Raw genomic sequence first — 19,577 nt, 5'->3', positions numbered from 1 at the left:
TTTCTGTAAGTCATAGGCCAGGGTTCTCCATTTGTCCCTATATTTGTAGGGCAACTTTTTTATGATGGCTAGCATATTGCTAGGCATGTTCAACTCACACATGAATTCCAACTCTTCCATGACATTGCAGCATCCTCTCAGAAAGAGACCGTAAGCTTGCAGAGCTCGCACATCTTCTACTCTTATTGGCTGCCATGAAAGAGCCTTTTCCATGTAAGCTGAAACTATTTTCTGTGCATTAACAAAATGCTCCTGTAGCAAAGCCTTTGCTTTGGCATATCCTCTGTCATGGGCCATATGCTGACAGCTTCTGACAAGCTCCAAAGGCTGCCCCCTGGTGTACTGTTCGAGAAAATACAGGCGGTCTTTAGGATTGTGAGTCTTCTCCTCAATGCTGTGCTCAAAAGCTCTTATGAATGCTTGGTATTGAAATGGAGAGCCATCAAAAATCTGAATTTCTCTTTTAGGCAGAAAAGAAAGAGACTGTTGCTGAACCAACATGGATGTTATTCATTTTGTCTTTCTAAGACATTAAGTAATGGGTTCTGAGCACGGCTGCTTGGTGCCAGTGCTGCTGGGTGATTGCTTTGGTGCTGTAACTGTGGATGTGATTGTGTTGAACTTTGATGTATATTGGCCTCTGAGATTCTTGTGGCTTGATGTTGCAGATGTCCATTGGCTACTTCATGTTCTCTGTGCGAAAACTGTGCATCAGACTGGCCACCTGTAGGCCTGGTTTGTGTCAGGCACAAATGTTTTTGCTCCAGCACTGAGTGTGGCTTCCTTTCGTCCCCTTTCCAAATAAGAATTCATGCCATTGGGACTCACAGATGCGTTACTTGCAGCACGAGACCTTCCAGAGCGTCTTAGCACATTCATTTTAGCCCTTGATGCGGCTATTTCCACTTCCATTTCCAGTTCCTCCCTCTGTTTCCTGAGCTCTTCCTTCTGTTTCCTGAGCTCTTCCTCTTGTGCATCCAATGCATGCTTGTCTTTTAGTAACATTTGTTGTGCCATGAGAGCGGCCATGTCAGCCTCAGCTTTGATGCATGAGGATGTAGCTGAAACACTGGGACCTGGTTCCAGCAGAGCTCTGCTTGCAAGACACATGCTTCCTATGTTTGAAACACTGTCGCTTGGTTTTATTTCATCTTGTGCTTCGGAAGTTTCAACATTTTCCCAGAGTGTTTTGAAACATGAGACATACTTTGCTGGTGTTCATCAGATATCTCATTTGAGGGCACATGTGCAATGGTGCTGCTCGGTTGTCTCCCAGTTTCAGAAAGCCATTGCTTGACATCGTCGATAAATCCATTATTGCATTTCAGTGTCTTGGCAAGCCATACATTTGTTTTTCCTGTTCGTCTGCAGGAAGAAGAGGAATTACAGATTTGTGTAACAGGGTGGTTTCATTAACCAGTTGAATTAAATGCTCAAGTTGAGTTTTGTATTTGTGAAAGTGTTGTCATCCCTTTGCATGAGACCCTTCATTGTTTTAAATCACACTTTTCATATTTGTGAACCTTTGATTGACGTTCCTTTTGAAGCTTTTCCATTTTATTTGCCAAAGCCTTGGCTTGAGTATCGACTCTCTCTTTGTTTCATCCATTTTTGCCACATTGACATCTGAATTTGCTCCACTTATTGACATATTCTTTTAATGTTTTAATGAATGCACCAACCACAAGCTCCAATCCACTCAGCCGAACGCTCAATATATCACAGCTGCCGATAATAAGCAACCTCTAGCGCACAAACCAACACACGCAAGCAACAAGTCAGTCCCCAATGGACACGCAGCAGTAACTTATTCACACTGTGTTTCTAACAAACATTTACACAGCATGAATGAAGAAGTTACATACCTCGCTCTTGATGCTGTGTGGATTGGTCCGTCAGTCCTTCTTTATCCTCCCGGCAGTACGCTGAAGTTTCCTTAATCCGCTCTCCAATACAGCGGCGAACACAGCACACAATGTTCCTTTTAATTCCACAGCGTCCAGATCGATCCTAGGAATCTCCGTATATATCTTCGTTTTCCGTAGATCCACGCTGTGGTACAAACTTTTTTGTTGACTTAATATTGCGGCAGTAATCTTAAACCAAGTGCCGCGAGGGACTAAACAAGAGAAAAAACACTGTGGACGCGCAAAAACTCAGTCTTTCCAACACAGTATGCGTTTGACCTTTTATTTGCTTTCCAAAAATGCAATATTCCATATGAATGTACGTATCTCCTTGTATGTGCCTGCGGCGTGCCAACAAAAATTGTCCTTCTCTCGCTCACTCCCCCATCTATTGCCACCTGCACAGGTAAAAGCAACCGGATATAAACACAAACGTCACCACCCCAATGCAATGACACGCCCACCACCTATAGTGACTCAAAAAACATGTATCTTAACAAACACAGAAATGGCTTCATATGTGGCTCCACAGAAACTCTTAACCGGTCAAAGCCTTGTTTCTCTAATAACAAACTCCCAGCAGAATAATGCTCAGCCTCTTAATAATGTAAACACTGAATTTATTTTGAGAAATATCCACAGGGAGGTTTATCCAAAACATTTTCAGTGAACAGTGGGTATTAGAATATTAAAACAAGTCTTTATTCAGATGACTGTGTCCTTTATGTAAGATTCAAAGTAATGAGCTGCAATAAAATATGTATCCCTTTTAGCTGTGGCTGAGGGAAAACAACAGTGTAGAGTTAAAAGCTCTTCATCAGGGAAAACTGTTTTCTATTAAGGCCAAACAGTGTGGCCTTTGCTGTAGTCTATTCACAAGCGAGCGCATTATTCTCCTACATGTTCCAATCCCTGTATTTAAACATAGAAGTGACCATAAAGGGCGCCCAAGTGGCCCTTGAAAACTGCGGTAAACATGTGCAATGTCAACAATAGTCTTTTGTGCAAGTAGATGCATAACTAGGAATATCTGCCTGTGTTCTGTTACTCTTATTTAGATTATTATTCATTTGTTTTTGTTCTATATGTAACATTTCCGCTCTGTATACGTTCAGGGTCTTTCATTAATATCTCTCAGATGATTGCCTGTGTGGGCCAGCAGGCCATAAGTGGCTCTCGAGTCCCTGACGGTTTTGAGAATCGCTCCCTGCCTCACTTTGAAAAGCACTCCAAAGTAAGATCCAATTTCTTTATTTAAATGACTGTGCTAATTGATACCTATGATTGATACTCCAAGGTGTTATACACGTTGTATTCTGAATTATTCTGCTGTTATATAAAATGGTTTCTTTTTTTCTTTGAATTGAATGGCTGTTATTTGAGGCTTTATGTGTTTTTTCCATTGAATTATTAATATTCTGAAATGGGATCACAACAACAGGGGGCCTCTTCCAGCTCTCACACAGGCTTTGAAGGGCCTTGACATTGATTTTTCTTTTGGTAGTTTGGTTTGTCATTATATAATCACAGCCACTGATTGGCTAAATCAAAAATCCTCAGTGCACTGATGGTAATCACTGTTTCGTCTCTATGTATACATTTTGTTTCTATGTAATTCAGAAGAGTAAAAACAAAATGTATAGAAACTGGATAACAGAAATAACTGTAGATACACTTACCATTTTCTGGAATATTAAGGCTTCACAATCATTTCTCCACAGCTGCCTGCTGCTAAAGGCTTTGTGGCTGACAGCTTCTACTCCGGCCTGACCCCCACAGAGTTTTTCTTCCACACCATGGCTGGCCGAGAGGGTCTGGTGGACACTGCTGTAAAGACTGCAGAGACCGGATCTATGCAGGTAACGCCTGATGATTTATTTCCAATTAAATCCTGCAAGTAGTAGCACCTATTCACAAATGATTCTTTGAATAAAAGAAATGTCTCGCAAAAACGTATTACAAGCGTATGTATGGGGCGGTAATAGTGGGGCGTAATTCACTCTACAACATATATTCATAACTGTTATATATGATGTGATGCAAGTACATTTGTGAAAAGAAAAAGGGTTCTTGACAAATAAAATGAGTCATTGGGCTGGAACTTATGGTTGTATTCATCTTACATTGCATTGCCATGGTAATATTTTCTTACCATTTAGTCTGTAGTATTGGAAAGTAGCAAAAATAGAGGAAATGGCGATCACAAGATGCACAAGCTGTCTTCAGGGTATTAAATAAAACAAAAATGTGAAAACAATGTGAAAGGGGGCCACTTGTAGTGTTGAGCCAAGATGGCATTAATTGGCTCTAAACATACGTTTTGTTCCTCACTGCGGTCATAACCATTTTACCAATATTGGTCTAAATTTAAAAAAGGAAAGACTTCCAAAGAATAATTGTCTATCCAGCTGTCCAAACCCCAAAAGATATTACATTTAAAATATACAAAACACTGAAAAGCAGCACATCTGGGAGCTGGAGTTTGTGAATATTTTGCATTTCTGCATTATAATGAGAACTTTTTTCATTCAATTAATCCAGGTTTGTCTCCAAACATGCAAATAAGATGCTTGAACACTTTTAGAAGAAGTTTGCATCTCATTTATTTTCACACATTTGTCTGAATGTAAATATACTTTTACGTCAGTGCAGATGGTGCCTTTCTTTCATGTCTCTGAGATATGTCACCATGATTTCTTTTTGTGTTCCTGCCTGTGCTTGGACAGAGGCGTCTGGTGAAGTCCCTGGAAGATCTGTGCTCACAGTACGACCTGACAGTACGCAGCTCCACCGCGACATCATCCAGTTTATTTATGGCGGCGATGGTCTCGACCCAACCGACATGGAGGGGAAAGACGAGCCGCTGGAGTTTCAGAGAGTCCTAGACAACATCCGGGTGAGCTTTCCTCGCTCGACTTGGCATTTTCATCTCTTTCATCTGCTGTTTCTTATCTTCCTCAACCTTAGGATCCTCCACGTCTGATGCGTCCTTGCCTCCCTGCACACACACCCCCACAAACTGTACACAAACACATGTGCAAACCCATACATTTTTTTGGTGCAGACATAAATCGCTAACAATGGTCCTTCATTCATTTTTCGTTTGGTCTCATATGTCTATATCTATATATATCGTATCTCGAGTTCATGGTCTATGAATGTGCTCTGCAAACTACTTCACTTTGAATAATTAGTCTGTTTTATTTGTAATAAAACATAAAAGTCTATGGGGCTTCTCAAAACCAGAAGGTCACGGTTGGAGTCTAAGAGGTAGAAGCCACATTTCCTTTAATTATGCTGAGCAACCTGCCCAGCTGCTGTGAGGCTAAAAAGAAGAAAATGGAGCGTAGTGAGCCAGCTGGTGGAGTAGGTCCTGGGTTTATAAGATGTGTATATTTTAAGAGAAAAAATAATAGATTTCCTTTTTTAATCGACCGTACTTTTCGTACTATAAAGCGCACCTGCATATAAGCCGCAGCAGCTAAATTGTCCGTCTGTCTTGCTCTCGTTCTGTCTCTCGGTTCCACTTTTACTTGGTGCGCTACCTGTCTCACTCTTTTCCTTCCGGCCTCCAGCTTTTCCTGCTGGAGCCCGCCCCTTAAAGGTGGCGGGCGCGGACCGGTCATAGAGCCCATAGTGGTTAAAGGTGGTTAATTTGTACCTGTAAAATCCATAGATTTAGGAGGTTCCCTAGTGGCCGTTAGCTGTACAAAAAAAATGGGGAAAAAAGTCGCGGCTTATAGTCCGCAAAAGTGAGCTAAGTTCAATCTCACACATACTAAACAGACACAGAAAAGACAGATCAGTCATCAGGCCTGTATGACATTAATATAGAAACCCAAGCTATCTGTCTAATAGCACTGGTTCAATAAGGAAAGCCTTTCAAATGTGAGTAACACTAATATATACCGATGCCACCGCGAGAAGCCTACTGCTAACTTTAAAAGGCAGCTCATTAGCGGAGAATCTCCTCATGTGAAAACATTATCATGTTTCTTTTTTACTGAAAAAACCTTTCATCATTTCAGACCCCAGGCAACACAAATAGTCAGGATCTTTAAAACGATTATATCATTAAATAAACTCCTGGGCTTCACAGCAGACTATTACAAACTGTGTTATAAATGTTGTATGGAGCTGTTTGGTTTCTTTACATCAGTAAAAGTTTAAACAAGGCAGTATAAAACCCATATGTTCAATTATAACAGTTATAAAAATACAACAGAAAGCTGTTGTATTTCTTAAAGTGAACACCCATTTATATGTAAGAACTTGGCCTTTTATAACTATTCAGGAAAATATAGTGTAGTTTCCCTTGTGTTTCTGTGTGACTTCAGTCAGAAATCAGTGTCAAAAGACACCTGTGTTTACCGCAGTGAGAGGTAATGAATGGCAAGATTATGTTTGCAGAGAAGATTGATCGAGATGATGAGCTCTGAAGGAAAAGCCATCTGCTGCATGTCATTTTGTTATTGACAAGCCATTTCTATACGAGCAATACTTCAGACTAGGGTTGCAAAGGGGCGGAAAGTTTCAATGGAAAGTTAAGCTGGGGGATTTTTGGAAATATTCAATGCAAAATTAAACAAAAACATGACATTTCAACAGATTTTTTTTATTTATTTTTAAAGTAGAACAGAACAAGTTTTAATTATTTTATTGAACAATTATTTGTTTCATTGAAGAAGTAAACAGGAATGTTGAGTTCAATATTACTCATCTGTGCATGTGATGGAGGAATGCACAGTGCCTGTAGGGGGTGTGGTCTCAATAGCCATGCAGTAAACAGTGTGCTATGGCATGGATATTCAAGTGTACTTGAATGGCATCTGTTTGTTTTAGTCAAGATTATGCTAAAATATACTTTCCCCCAACTATATTTCAGTTCCCTATGAAGAGCCAACGTTCAATTTAGAAAATTCCCAGTTTATTCCCATGGAAATTTCCATTTTTGAAAATTCCTGGAATTTTGCAACCCTACTTGTGTTGTACAATAAAATAATAATAAATGTGTGTGTATAGGCCTGTCACGATAATACATTTTGTTGGACGATACATTTTCCCGGAAATCATTGCGATAAACGAAAATATTGTCGGGTACCCGTTGTAAGACCATTTTAGACGACTGACATAATGATAATAGATAATAATAAATAATAATAATAATTAAGTACATCCTTTCAAACATGACTTTGTATTGAACATTCAACATTAAAATGAAATGTGAAATAATATTCAAATATATAATAATAAAACAAATACATTTAATTATAACAATTTCATTAAAATCACACACAACCATTAAATAGACTCAGGCTGGAAAACAGAGCTCTCTCTCATATATATATATATATATATATATATATATATATATATATATATATATATATATATATATAAATAAATAAATAAATATGAGCACACATTGTGTCACAAGCAAAAAAAAAAACTCCTTAAAACAACAGTCAAGTGTACAGTCCACTGTCCATACAAAGACCAAGATGCCTCAACAGGCCATATCCAAATCTGTATTTCAAGGATTTCGAACATGGAACACCAACATGTTTGCTTGTCGGGCAAATGCATCTTTGATTGCAAACTGTAGGGAAGGTGGGGGCTCTCCATCTCCAGCTGCCGTGTTTGCTCCCAGCTGGGAAAAACGAAATGGGTAGGTTGTTTTTCAGGTGCAGTTTAAGGTTGGTCGTATTGCTAGCTTTTGTTGCTACCTTTTTAAAACAAATGCGACACACCGCCCGGCTCATTCAAGTCCGTAGGTTCGCCTCGTTGATTTGGCTTAAATCCAAAAATATTCCCACACCGGAGATGTAGTATTAGGTTTTGCAACCAATTCCATTTAACTTCAAATTCCTCTCAAGTAAGTCACACGTTGTCTCCTGCTTGTCTCTATATTATTAATTTGGCTGCTGCACGCGGAGTGTCCTGACCTGGCTGTGTCATGGGCTGTGTGTGATCCCCGCCCCTCACAGCGCACCGGGCCGGCAGCCACAGCGCTCCTGGCTAAAAATGCTGGGCACATCCTTATGTAAACTAACACGCATGTAAAGGGCAATTTATCAAGCTCAGAAAAGTTATCGAGTCCATTTTTTATTTATCGTACCATAAGTCAATTTATCGATTATCGCGACAGGCCTAAATGTGTATGCATTTCTGTCTGTCCTCCATCTGTCTATAATGTATCCCATTATAGTAGGGCAGTTACCATCCATCTATCCTTGATGACATGTACACCCCCAGTCTCACGGAATTTCGTGTTAGTCACAAAATACAATTTAATCTATTGATTCGTGTTCACCCATACGATTTTCCAATTGTTTTCGTGTCACACAGAACGATTTTAAAAGCAACGTATTTCTATTGGTAGTATGTTTCGTGCCTGCACCATGTCTTTTGTCCGGTCGGGTCGTGGAAGACCGGAAGCTGTGTGGTTCATAAAAACATTTTCTTGCTCAATATCAAGCCACGATTATTGTTTTTATTTTAAATTGTATAATGTCGGACTTCTTTGCCGTCCGTGAGGAAAAGAAATGGGGCTCAGAATACTGAAATCTTTATTTATTTAAAAAAAAATTCCTTCTAATTTGTTATTATTTGGAGCAGGCACGAAACATACTACCAATATAAATACATTGCTTTTAAAATCGTTCTGTGTGACACGAATCAATAGATTACATTTCATGACTAGTGAGACTGGGTTGCATGTAATGGTACAAGCACTTGTAGCCAGTGGCGTTTTTATATGTACAAAAGTGGTGGGGCACAAAAAACTTAGATGTCTATATATAAGCTCCTGCAGTGAGGTTCATGGCTGGTGAGGCACTGGCACTGACTCTTCAGGTTTACAAATATTATATTTGGACCTAAATCTAAATCTAATATTATTTTCAAAAGCTTTTTTAGTCTGATGCTTCGATTAATTTTAAACACAGTTCAACAAAAGGATACCCAAAAAAAAGTATTTTATCATTTAAATATTGAATTGTTCTCTCTTAGTAAGATCCCATTTTCAATAAAATGGTGGTCTTACCTTGACTTGAAGATGAAGTCCATTTGCCTATCCTTCTGGACACAAATCTCTATTACTTTTTTGTAAAAGTCCTCCTTATCTTCTTGTAGTTTCAAAAATCATAAATCTAATCGATTAGATTTATGATTAAAAAATGATAAAAGTAGGGTAGACATGTGGATATTATCCGGCTGAACAAAACATGCATTTATCTAACGGGTACGTTTCCCACAGATCTTATTTCGAGCTATTTTCTAAAATCCTATGAAAAATTCTCATTGCTTTTTTGTGGAGGGAAGCCATGCGCAGCTTACTTCCTGGTTTTAGGACGCGTCTCGTCTCCTGTTCATACACCACACTTTTTGCGGCACACGTACTTACAGCCAATCAGCTCTGAATGATGTGAGATGACGTATGGTGGGGATGGCAGCTCTTTGCCCCTATGGTCATTATTTTTTTGCCACACACATTAAATAGGAAAATACTCTGAGCATGCGCAGTGTAGTTTTTACAGTCACCGTTCACTTAGACAGTGAGAGGGAGGGGCATGATCAGGTTTGGTCCCACATGGCTCTAAACAGCTCAATAGGCACACACTGTAGACACTAATTAGAATAACACATACTAAAACAGCAATGTACAGACGAATCAGATGATTAAACATGATCTTCAAATATATTTTATATATATATATTTTTTAATCATTATTTTTTATACTTTCTGCTGACACTAGGTGGGGCTGTGCCCCATCTGCCCCTAATGACCAGTCGCCACTGCTTGTAGCCCTATATACAGGGGTGCACATAACTTTTTTAGAGAGTTACTCAGATGAGTACCAGGAGACAGCGTTTGGTACTCACCACACACGAAGCGTGGTCCTCCTCAGTGTCTCCTTAACTGTCCTCTATTTACACTTCTTGCATGCTAGATGATGAAGATGATGAAGATGCACCTCCCTGTCTCTTTTTAAGCCTCCGATTTGCTTTCTCCAAAACTTGTTTCCAAAACTGTGAAGTTCTTGCATTTCCTGAGGCCAAGTGGAAGGATCAATACTAAGGAAATTATCACTTGACTTGAAGTCATATCTGATTTCAGATGTGGGAAGTTACTAAGTACACTTCTTCAAGTACTCTACTTAAGTACAATTTTGAGATATTTGTACTTTACTTTGATCTAATTTGTAAAATTAGCTGCACCTTTACCCGCTTTGAGAACACTTTAATGATCAGTCATTACAAAACATATAATATATATTATTCTGAAATGGACCAATCTGCACAATGAATACTTTTACTTTTTGTACTTTAACTATATTTTGATGATAATACATTTCTAATTTTACTTGAGTAACATTTTGAATGCAGGACTTTTATTGTAACAGAGTAATACTCTGGTACTTCTACTTTTACTCAAGTACAATATCTGAGAACTTCTTCCACCTCTGTCTGATTTCAAACTCTTCCATTAACACCCTGAGGAAGTTTGCAGCTGTGTGTTTCACTCCACTTTGTTGTAAATAGAACTGCAGCAGCTTGACCACAGAGCGTGAACGTTGTGATCAGCTGATTTTGGGCAGTTCTCCAGTGTGTGACACAAGTGACGTTACGTAATTCAGATTTTTGCCGCGTACCTGCGTACCAGTTATGTGCACCCCTGCCTATATACCTTTTTAAAGAAAACAGCTCCAGTGAATTGAGATCATAATGATTATTTGAAGATGTAATCGGAACTACTGCAACTCGTAACACACTCTCATAACCAAGAGATTGTGCTGGGAGTCGGTGAGTGCATTTTCCTCCTAACAACCCCCTTCTGTTCCCCTCAGGCGATCTATGCGTGTCCAAAGGAGCCCGCGCTCAGTCAGAACGAGCTGGTCCTCACAGCTGATGCCATCATGAAGAGAACCGACTTCCTGTGCTGCAAAGACGTCTTCCTGGAGGTAACCTCATCACAGTAGTGTGCTCTCTTTCAAAGTTCTATTTTCTTTTATATTTCTGAAAAGCACTCAGTGATCTAAACTTTAGGATTCTGTTCACCTTCACTTCCATCGTGGATAAGCGGTTAATTGGACACACAGTTTGCCAAATGAAAGTAGCTAAACTCCCATGGTAAAGTGGTTCCCTTCTTCGAAGTGTAGAGTAGCAGGTAGCACTCTTTGTTAGAGCTCACAGCTTATTTCAATGATAAACAATCTCCCAAATGTTTATTTCAGCAATCTTAATATTCTAAGCTTACGACTTCATGAGGAAATGCGCAAATGTTTAACATTTGTGAGAAAGTTAAGAAATTCAATCAAAGATTTGCATCTGCATCAACAATTCTCCAAGGTTTTTTTTTCCATTTAGTGATTATAAACCATCTATTCTAAGTGAAGGTTTTTGACGGATCCACTTAAAAATTTACAAGGCCGAGAAGACTACCTCCTTAGAGAATTTAGCACATTGTGCTTCCTCCAGAGCAGTCACTCATAAAGTGAAAGGAGATCTAACATGTTGAACTTTCAGTGTGCAGGATTTAAGGATAAAGCTGTGATGTTATGCTTTTAAATTCACACGGATTGATAAATCTTGCTTGCTGTTTTAGAAAATATTGTAATAATATAGCATTTCCTGTTCCTTGATAAACATGCCATGCAAAAGAAGACCTTCCTACTGCAGGAAACACAACAATTATTTCAGCAAATACAACACAAGGATACTTAAGGAATAAAGAATAAATGTTGTTAGAATAAATCTTACAGGGTTTATTGTACAAGGGCACAGGATGTCGAGTGTATCCTAACAGTGATGCAACCTTCAACTCATGTGCTTTTTAGGTTTTTTACCGGTACTTTTAGGGTTTTTTTTGTATATTTGTTTTCTGAAGTGATGACTGGATTAAGCACAAGTTTCATCATAATATAGTATTTTAACGATTTTTAAAAAAAATGCTATTTTCTGGAACTATAAAGGTTGACAAATATTTCAATTTAATTCGGGGCTGCTGTCTATATCATGTCTTTTAACAGATTCAGTTACATTTATATCAACTCCCAAAAGTAATTTAAATAGGATTTGTCTATTTGAAAGCGGTATTTGAAAGACTCAAAATAAACCTTCTGTTCACTATAAAGTGCCACATTTCACAATGATAATAGATTATTGATTTTAAATCGATACTTCATTTAGCTAAGATGGATCGTTACATCTCTAGTAGACGAAGCAGAGAAATAATCATTACACCTCCCTCGGTCAGCAAACATTCATAAGCACAAAAACATAAATTAAAGTGTTTGTTTTGACCGTGTGCTTTAATGAGGACGTCTTGTGAAAGGTTATTAGGCGGCCTTTAGAAAAACGGTTGCCTTGGGTTAAATTCTTAGCGTCAACATTTCATCATGTGAAGTCAAAGCCAGTTACATGCAGATAATTGTGAGCTGGGAGTAACTCATGTGAACCTTTCCCCCCTTTCGTGAAGGAGTTAACTGACACAGGCTCAAAGAAGTACCTGGAGGTATAGTGACCGAGCATGATGGAGTGTGCTTTAACGACCCGAGGAATGGCGTGTCAACAAGAACTCAAACAGATTGATAATAATTAAATTACCCCACTGTTGCCTTTTTTGTGCTGATTTGTAAGCTTTGAGTGCTCTCTTTAAAACACTGCTGATGTTTTATTTTCAAAGAGATGGTTCAATGTGAACTACTGGGTGTTTGCATTTGATTTACTGTCATTTCTAACAACTGCATGACCGTGTATCGTTTCAAGCAGCACGCACTTGGGTAATTGTTTTTATTGAGAGATTATCCTCTGAAATTGTTGAATTGTCTTCCCTGAACTGTAGGAGATAAGGAAATTTGCGAAGAACATCTCAGAACGGATCAAAAAGACCAGAGACAAATACGGCATCAACGACAATGGCACCAGCGAGGTTAACAGGCATCACACACTGTTAATGAATGTGTTTAATACAGCAATGTCCTTCAACTACATCTGTATTTCATTGCTTGTCTTCCCACCTTTGTTGTGCAGCCAAAAGTGCTTTATCAGCTGGACCGCATAACCCCCACCCAGCTGGAGAAGTTCCTTGAAACCTGCAGGAACAAGTACATGAGGTACAAGACTCCCGTTTTCTGTGGTTCATTGAAATATGAAGTTAATGGCAAACATTTCCAGTCAGTTTTTCCTGGAACGCATTCAAAGTGACGCTTTTACAGTGACTGAAATAGACTGCAAAGACTAAAACGCTGCTTATTTTCTCACTGCGCACACCTTGCCAGTCACTGCATAAAGTGGTCAAGAATAAAGATGTGGGTTTGATTAAAGTTACAACAGTATTTAGTACAGTATAGTTTAGCTACAGGTCCGGCAGTGGCTCAGTCAGTAGGGGCTTGGACTGTGAGCAGTAGTGCCGCCGGTTCAAGTCCCCGACCAGACCTAAATATGGAGTGTGGACTGCTACTTGGAGAGGTTCCAGTTCACCTCCTGCCCTGCTGTGGTGCCCTTGAGCAAGGCACCGGACATCCCCCCTCACTCCCATTGCTTCCTGGGCGCTGTACAATAGCTGCCTACTAGGGGTGTAACGGTTCACAAACATTTCGGTTCGGTACGTACCTCGGTTTTTAGGTCACGGTTCGGTTCGGTACGTTTTCGGTACAGCCGAAAAAATCATCACAAAACATAACATATTTTTTTTTAATTATTATTAAACTGTAAATAATGTATTCACTCAAATAAATACAAACTATAATAAAATAAACATTAAGGTGCAGAATTCGATGAACTGAAATAATCTGTATTTGAACTTTACTGTACTAGTACTCACAAAACATAAACTATTAGTTTTGGGTTTTTAATTATTATTAAACTATGAATATTCACTCAAATAAATATAAATAAAATAAACATTAAGGTGCAGCTTTTCGATGAACTGAAATAATCTGTATTTGAACTGTACTGTACTAGTACCTAAGCAGCCAGTTAGACATAATGACTTGCTTGTCATTGTATTTTCATGTTTTTTTTAAAGAAAAATGTACTTGTCCACATTGCTTGCCGAAAGGGCAGATCTGCTGGCACTAGCAATGTCTCCTGCTGTGGAGAACACACCCTCTCGCTAGGGACAGAGCTAGTAGCAGATACAGCCAGGTAGCGCTTTGCTAATATGGCAGCATAAGGATATTTGCCGTTTGTAATAGCTTTGGCTCGGTCTGAAGTTTTTGCGAGTGGTGGAAGCTTAAATGCTAGTGGGAGTTGGGTTTGCACTTCACTCTTTTGGTACCGGTGATATTCACGTTCGGGTGATGCCTTTTCAAATGAGTGCATGTGCAAGTTTGATGTATTGCCAGCCGCGTAACCAATTTTAGTTGAACAATGCCGACAAACAGCTTTGGTTCGGTCCACCTGTCTTTGTCCGTCATCCTTGTACGTAACTGTGAAACCAAAATGTTCCCAAACTGGAGACTTCAATGATGCTGGAGGATTTTCGAGCTCAACTTTATCTGCGTTCGCCATTTCGACAGTTCCTCAAATTACTGACTACATTTGAACGCATCCCTCTGACCAGCTCGTCCAATGAAATGACTTGGTCGCTCTGACGCGTTGAACACAATGGGAGCAAATTACTCTGAATGCTGCGACGCAGCACCTGAGATTACTTCCAAGAAGTTGTTCACGTTCTCAATTTTTTTTTACGTTTAACGTTATATTCGTTCGGTACACTTCGGTACACACGTGTACCGAACCGAAGGGCCCGTACCGAATAATTTCGGTACGGGTATGTGTACCGTTACACCCCTACGTGCCTACTGCTCCTAGTGCTAGACTCCTGGTACTAGGGTGGGTTAAAAGCAGAGAACACATCTGTGTGCTCTGCATGTGTGACCATTAAAGAGGGTTTCATCCCTCCCAATTCTTCTTCTTCTTCTTCTTCTTCTTCTTCTTCTTCTTCTTCTTCTTCTTCTTCTTCTTCTTCTTCTTCTTCTTCTTCTTCTTCTTCTTCTTCTTCTTCTTCTTCTTCTAACCTTCAAGGTCCTGACATGAAACCCTCCTGTTGAGAGAAAGCCATTGCTATGTTAAACTGTGCTGACACGGCTTATGCTACATTTGAAACCACATTTTCACTTGATAATTGTTTTTGTTAGTTTTAAAAATATGATTTCTTAGTTAAATCAAAAAATGTGTTTTACAATTAAACGATATTCTATGATTAATGTGCATTCACACAGTACATTCATTAGCTTTGGTAACGTTTCCTTTTCTTGTGTTTTTTCCCCCGTGCAGAGCTCAGATGGAGCCGGGCTCAGCGGTGGGAGCTCTTTGTGCCCAGAGCATCGGAGAGCCCGGCACTCAGATGACCCTGAAGACCTTCCACTTCGCCGGTGTGGCGTCCATGAACATCACTCTGGGGGTGCCTCGCATCAAAGAGATCATCAATGCATCAAAGAACATCAGGTTTGAGAGATAATAACGGCAGAGAAGAGAGAGGAAGCAGATCTTTTGTCTGACATTTCCTGCTCACTTTTAATTAAGCAGTTCCTTCTTAAGTCAATGGGTTAGAAACTGAATTAGGGCACTTAGCAGAATAAGCTGTGCGGGGCTACAGCATCGTCTCTGTGTCACAGTAATGTATACACATCCCTAATGTAGCCCTCTCCTCACCACTCAGCACCCCTATAATCACGGCTCATTTGGATGTGGACGAAGACGCTGACTTTGCCCGGCTGGTGAAGGGGAGAATCGAGAAAACACTTCTAGGAGAGGTATTCCAACCGCATGCATATTTTATACATCATTTTGTTCACAGGTGTGCGAACATGTTGAAGTGCTGTAATGAAGCCACGGTCTCTTCCTGTTCTGTTTAGATATCCGAGTACATAGAAGAGGTTTTTCTACCCGACGACTGCTTCATCCTGGTGAAACTGTCCCTTGAGAGAATAAGGCTGCTGCGCCTGGAGGTACCACCCATTATCTTTTTATTTTTAGTAGCACAGTGTCACAATATTCCAAATGCATGCCCACTTCCACACTGATTAAAAACAGCTCGAGTTTATCTACCCATGATTACAGTGTTTACCACAGTAATTGCTTAATCTGGGACCATGGAGACATCACAACTCGCCCTGCTAGACCTTTTTTTCTCCAGTAATGAACCATGTTGTTATTGTTAAGAGGATAACATTTGGAAATTGAGTTAAGTTATTGAATAAGAAAATGTTGACGATCCAAATATAGATATTGGAGTGTAACTGATATTACAGGGTTGGTTTTCTCAACTTTTCAAGATGTCTTTTTTCACTTCTACATCTGAGCATGCCACAGATACATATTTTAGAGTTAAACAGGACGTAAACCTCACCAGGGGACATGCTTGATGTCTCCTGGCAATTCTACTCTTTCGGGGCTCTTGAAGGAACAGTTGGATATCTATGGAAACACACGGGGGAGGACACATTTACAAGGGGAAATGCACCTTTTTATGTGGGTATTCATTTATTTTGTAATACTGTTGTCATAGTGACACAATCATTTGGGTCCAGAGAGAGAATAGTGAACCCTATCAACAGGGACAGTGCACATTAATCAACATTTCTGTAAATGTGCCAGTTATTCAAGAAGCTATTTTTCATCTGTAGTCCCTGGACAGATTTTGTAAGTCACCCTAAAGACTCATTTCAATTGTATTGATTTTGGAGTTAAAACAAAGAGCCTGTGATGAAGCACCAATGTCTTTCTTCCTCTCACTGTTTGATGGCTTTCTGTTTTGGAGTGTCACATTATCCGAAGTGCTTGTGTTTTGTTTAAAGAATAACAAATGGATGCTTTGCCTCAGATTTCTCGTGTTTTTCTTCCAGGTAAATGCGGAAACAGTGCGTTACTCCATCTGCATGTCCAAACTCCGGGTGAAGCCGGGAGACATCGCTGTGCACGGCGAGGCGGTGGTGTGTGTGTCTCCGCGAGAAAACAACAAAAGCTCCATGTACTACGTGCTGCAGCAATTAAAAGGGGAACTTCCTAAGGTGATAATCTGCTTTTCTCCACATTCTCAATTAGATTTCTTGACCTAGAAATCAGTTTCCAAAGCCCTGATTAGTACTCACTCCGCACACTGAAGGCTTATTTATGTTTTGTGCTGGATCTTAATTCACGTGATGCTCCAAAATGTGTTGAAAAGTAGAGTTCATGTTTTTTATTTCTCAATTGGAAAGGTGGTGGTTCAAGGGATACCTGAAGTTTCCCGAGCTGTGATTCACATCGACGAACAGAGCACCAAGACCATGTACAAGCTCCTGGTGGAGGGGGACAACCTGAGGGCTGTCATGGCAACGCATGGAGTGAAAGGAAGCAAGACTACTTCAAACAACACATATGAGGTATCTGCAAACAGAGATGTAGAGCCAGAGGTGGTTAAGAGTAGGGTTGGGTACCGAGAACCGGTTCCGGTTCGGAACCGGTTCTCGGTACCCAACCCTACTCTTCCGAACCGGAACCGGTTCCAACATTTCGATTCCAACGGCATCATTTAGAAATGTGAATTTCGGTTCCGCTTTTCGATGCCTGAGGAAATGTTTCTCGCCGCTCTCCGTAGCCTGCCCTACTGTATGACTGCGGCGGGGCGGGAAATGTAGCGTTGTACCTACACTTCCTACAGCGTAACCTGGGACCAGGGCCGCCCCGTTGCACTGGCGTTAGATGTTCGCCTAGGGCGCCAGATCTGTGGAAGCGCTGCACTGACAGCTCTGGGAGGGGAAAAAATAGTTTTGACCGTTGGTGCTCATCCTAATTTTCGGCCTTGATGTAACAACATTCATAATTAAGTAAATGTAACACCCTTTTCATCCCGGTTACACTTTTAATTTGCTGTACGATGGGCGCTGCAAGTGATGAAAATGGGGGATGTTGGTTTACCTGGCGCCCGCAGCTCACAGCCAAAGTGCGAGTGAGCGAGGGAGAGAGGGAGGGTGCACCGGTACCGGCGCAGTTATTACAATCTGGTGCTAGCTGCTCTAACGGATATTAGAAGAAGATGTTTCTCCAACAAGGTGGAGGAGAGTCCTCTCCAGTCAGACTGAGGCTGATAACTACAGCTCAGTGAGGTAAAGGACTCAGTGTTTTAGATAGTTCACTTTAGTCTAAGTTCAAACGGTTTGGTCACAATTTATGTAAACACATATTTCCAAGGCACTCCTTTATAATTATTGGGATAAAACAGGTTTGAAATCATTCCAATGTAAAATATAGGACAGTAAACCAGACATATCGTTTTAAACTGGAGAGATAAAAAAATATGCATAAATAAAAAAGTTAAATAAGATGAATAAACAACACAAATAAAATACGTTACATGTATTTGTTATTGGCTATGGGTTATTAGTTATGTTCACATACTTATTTGATTATTAAAATGTAAACCGATCTTTTTCATATGGGTGTTTAGAGTTGTACCCCCTAGATCTAGTCTCTAGTAATTCTGCTTAAAGTGCACCAGATTGAAGCATTTTACTTCAAAATGTTCAAACATTTCTTCCCGGTATTCCTGAGAAGGCAGATGCTTGTTTTTCTCAACAAGAACTGTTTTTAAATGGGGGGGGGGTTCCTTTCAAAGTTGGACCCTAACCCACTGTTGTAGCTTCAGTGGTTCTCAGGTTACAGTTACATAGCAGTGAATATAAACAGACTGATTAATGTGAATATTACAAAAAAAATTGGTGGAAGAAGCATGTATCATTTTTTTACCCTGCCCCTCAAAGAATCGGAATTGAGAACCGTTAAGAACCGGAATCGAAAAGTAGAATCGGAATCAGAATCGTGGAAATTCAAACGATACCCAACCCTAGTTAAGAGTCCTTTGTTTGGTTCCACATCTGCCCTCCTGCTCATTGCTATTCTGTTTCCCTGTCAGATGAAAAATGGAATATAAACAAAAACATGTAGCCTGCAAAGCTTAGCTAACACTTTCTCCTGGGGCTGCCTCGCTCAGTGGCTCTACTGATAAATGAAATAAATAACCTCTTAAAGTCTGAGGCAGAATGTTTGGCTGATGCTGCTGCTGATATTCTCCCTATCTTTGCGGTGTAAGACCGGTGTAATAATCCGTATTCTTTTGGATGGAAGTTTGTGGCTCGGAATGCATGAGATAAAAAAAAGATGCATTTTTAAAAGCGTATCCTCATCTCTATGTAAATGGTCGAGTCAGTCTTTGAAGCAGAATGTTAAATGGCCTTCACTAAACTGACTGGGGTCATTTATCTTGTGCTTACAAGCTTGTATTTGTATTCATTCTAGGTGGAGAAGACTTTGGGTATTGAGGCGGCCAGATCCACCATCATAAATGAGATTCAGTACACTATGTCGAACCATGGAATGAGCATTGACCGGCGCCACGTCATGCTTCTAGGAGATCTCATGTCCTACAAGGTATGACCAGTCCAAATACTGATATATCTTCCTAGTGTAAGAAGCCTTTTCAAATGTGTGCAATCTGTTTTTCTATCCATTCAGGGGGAGATACTGGGAATCACCAGGTTTGGTTTAGCCAAAATGAAGGAGAGTGTCCTCATGCTGGCCTCCTTCGAGAAAACAGCTGATCATCTCTTCGATGCCGCGTACTTCGGACAAAAGGACTCAGTCTGTGGTAAAGACATGCTTCATCTCTGTGTGGAAAGAGCT

At 40.1% G+C, this 19,577-nt stretch overlaps 1 protein-coding gene across 1 annotated transcript in view; it reads left to right on the top strand.

The window, feature by feature from the left end:
- polr3a (polymerase (RNA) III (DNA directed) polypeptide A) overlaps window positions 1–19,577 on the top strand; it is a 44,100-nt gene that overhangs the window by 23,694 nt on the left and 829 nt on the right. Inside the window, 14 exon segments of the mRNA XM_034107177.2 lie at window positions 3,023–3,141; window positions 3,629–3,766; window positions 4,634–4,697; window positions 4,700–4,803; window positions 10,757–10,870; window positions 12,754–12,840; window positions 12,942–13,024; window positions 15,192–15,362; window positions 15,577–15,670; window positions 15,773–15,865; window positions 16,763–16,927; window positions 17,117–17,281; window positions 19,194–19,325; window positions 19,410–19,542. Coding sequence (XP_033963068.1) covers window positions 3,023–3,141; window positions 3,629–3,766; window positions 4,634–4,697; window positions 4,700–4,803; window positions 10,757–10,870; window positions 12,754–12,840; window positions 12,942–13,024; window positions 15,192–15,362; window positions 15,577–15,670; window positions 15,773–15,865; window positions 16,763–16,927; window positions 17,117–17,281; window positions 19,194–19,325; window positions 19,410–19,542 — 1,662 coding nt within the window.

This window comes from Pseudochaenichthys georgianus, chromosome 19 (assembly GCF_902827115.2).
Source record: "Pseudochaenichthys georgianus chromosome 19, fPseGeo1.2, whole genome shotgun sequence".
Classification (NCBI taxonomy): domain Eukaryota; kingdom Metazoa; phylum Chordata; class Actinopteri; order Perciformes; family Channichthyidae; genus Pseudochaenichthys; species Pseudochaenichthys georgianus.
The sequence above is the reverse complement of the archived record's forward strand: the minus strand, read 5'-3'. Positions and strand labels throughout refer to the sequence as shown.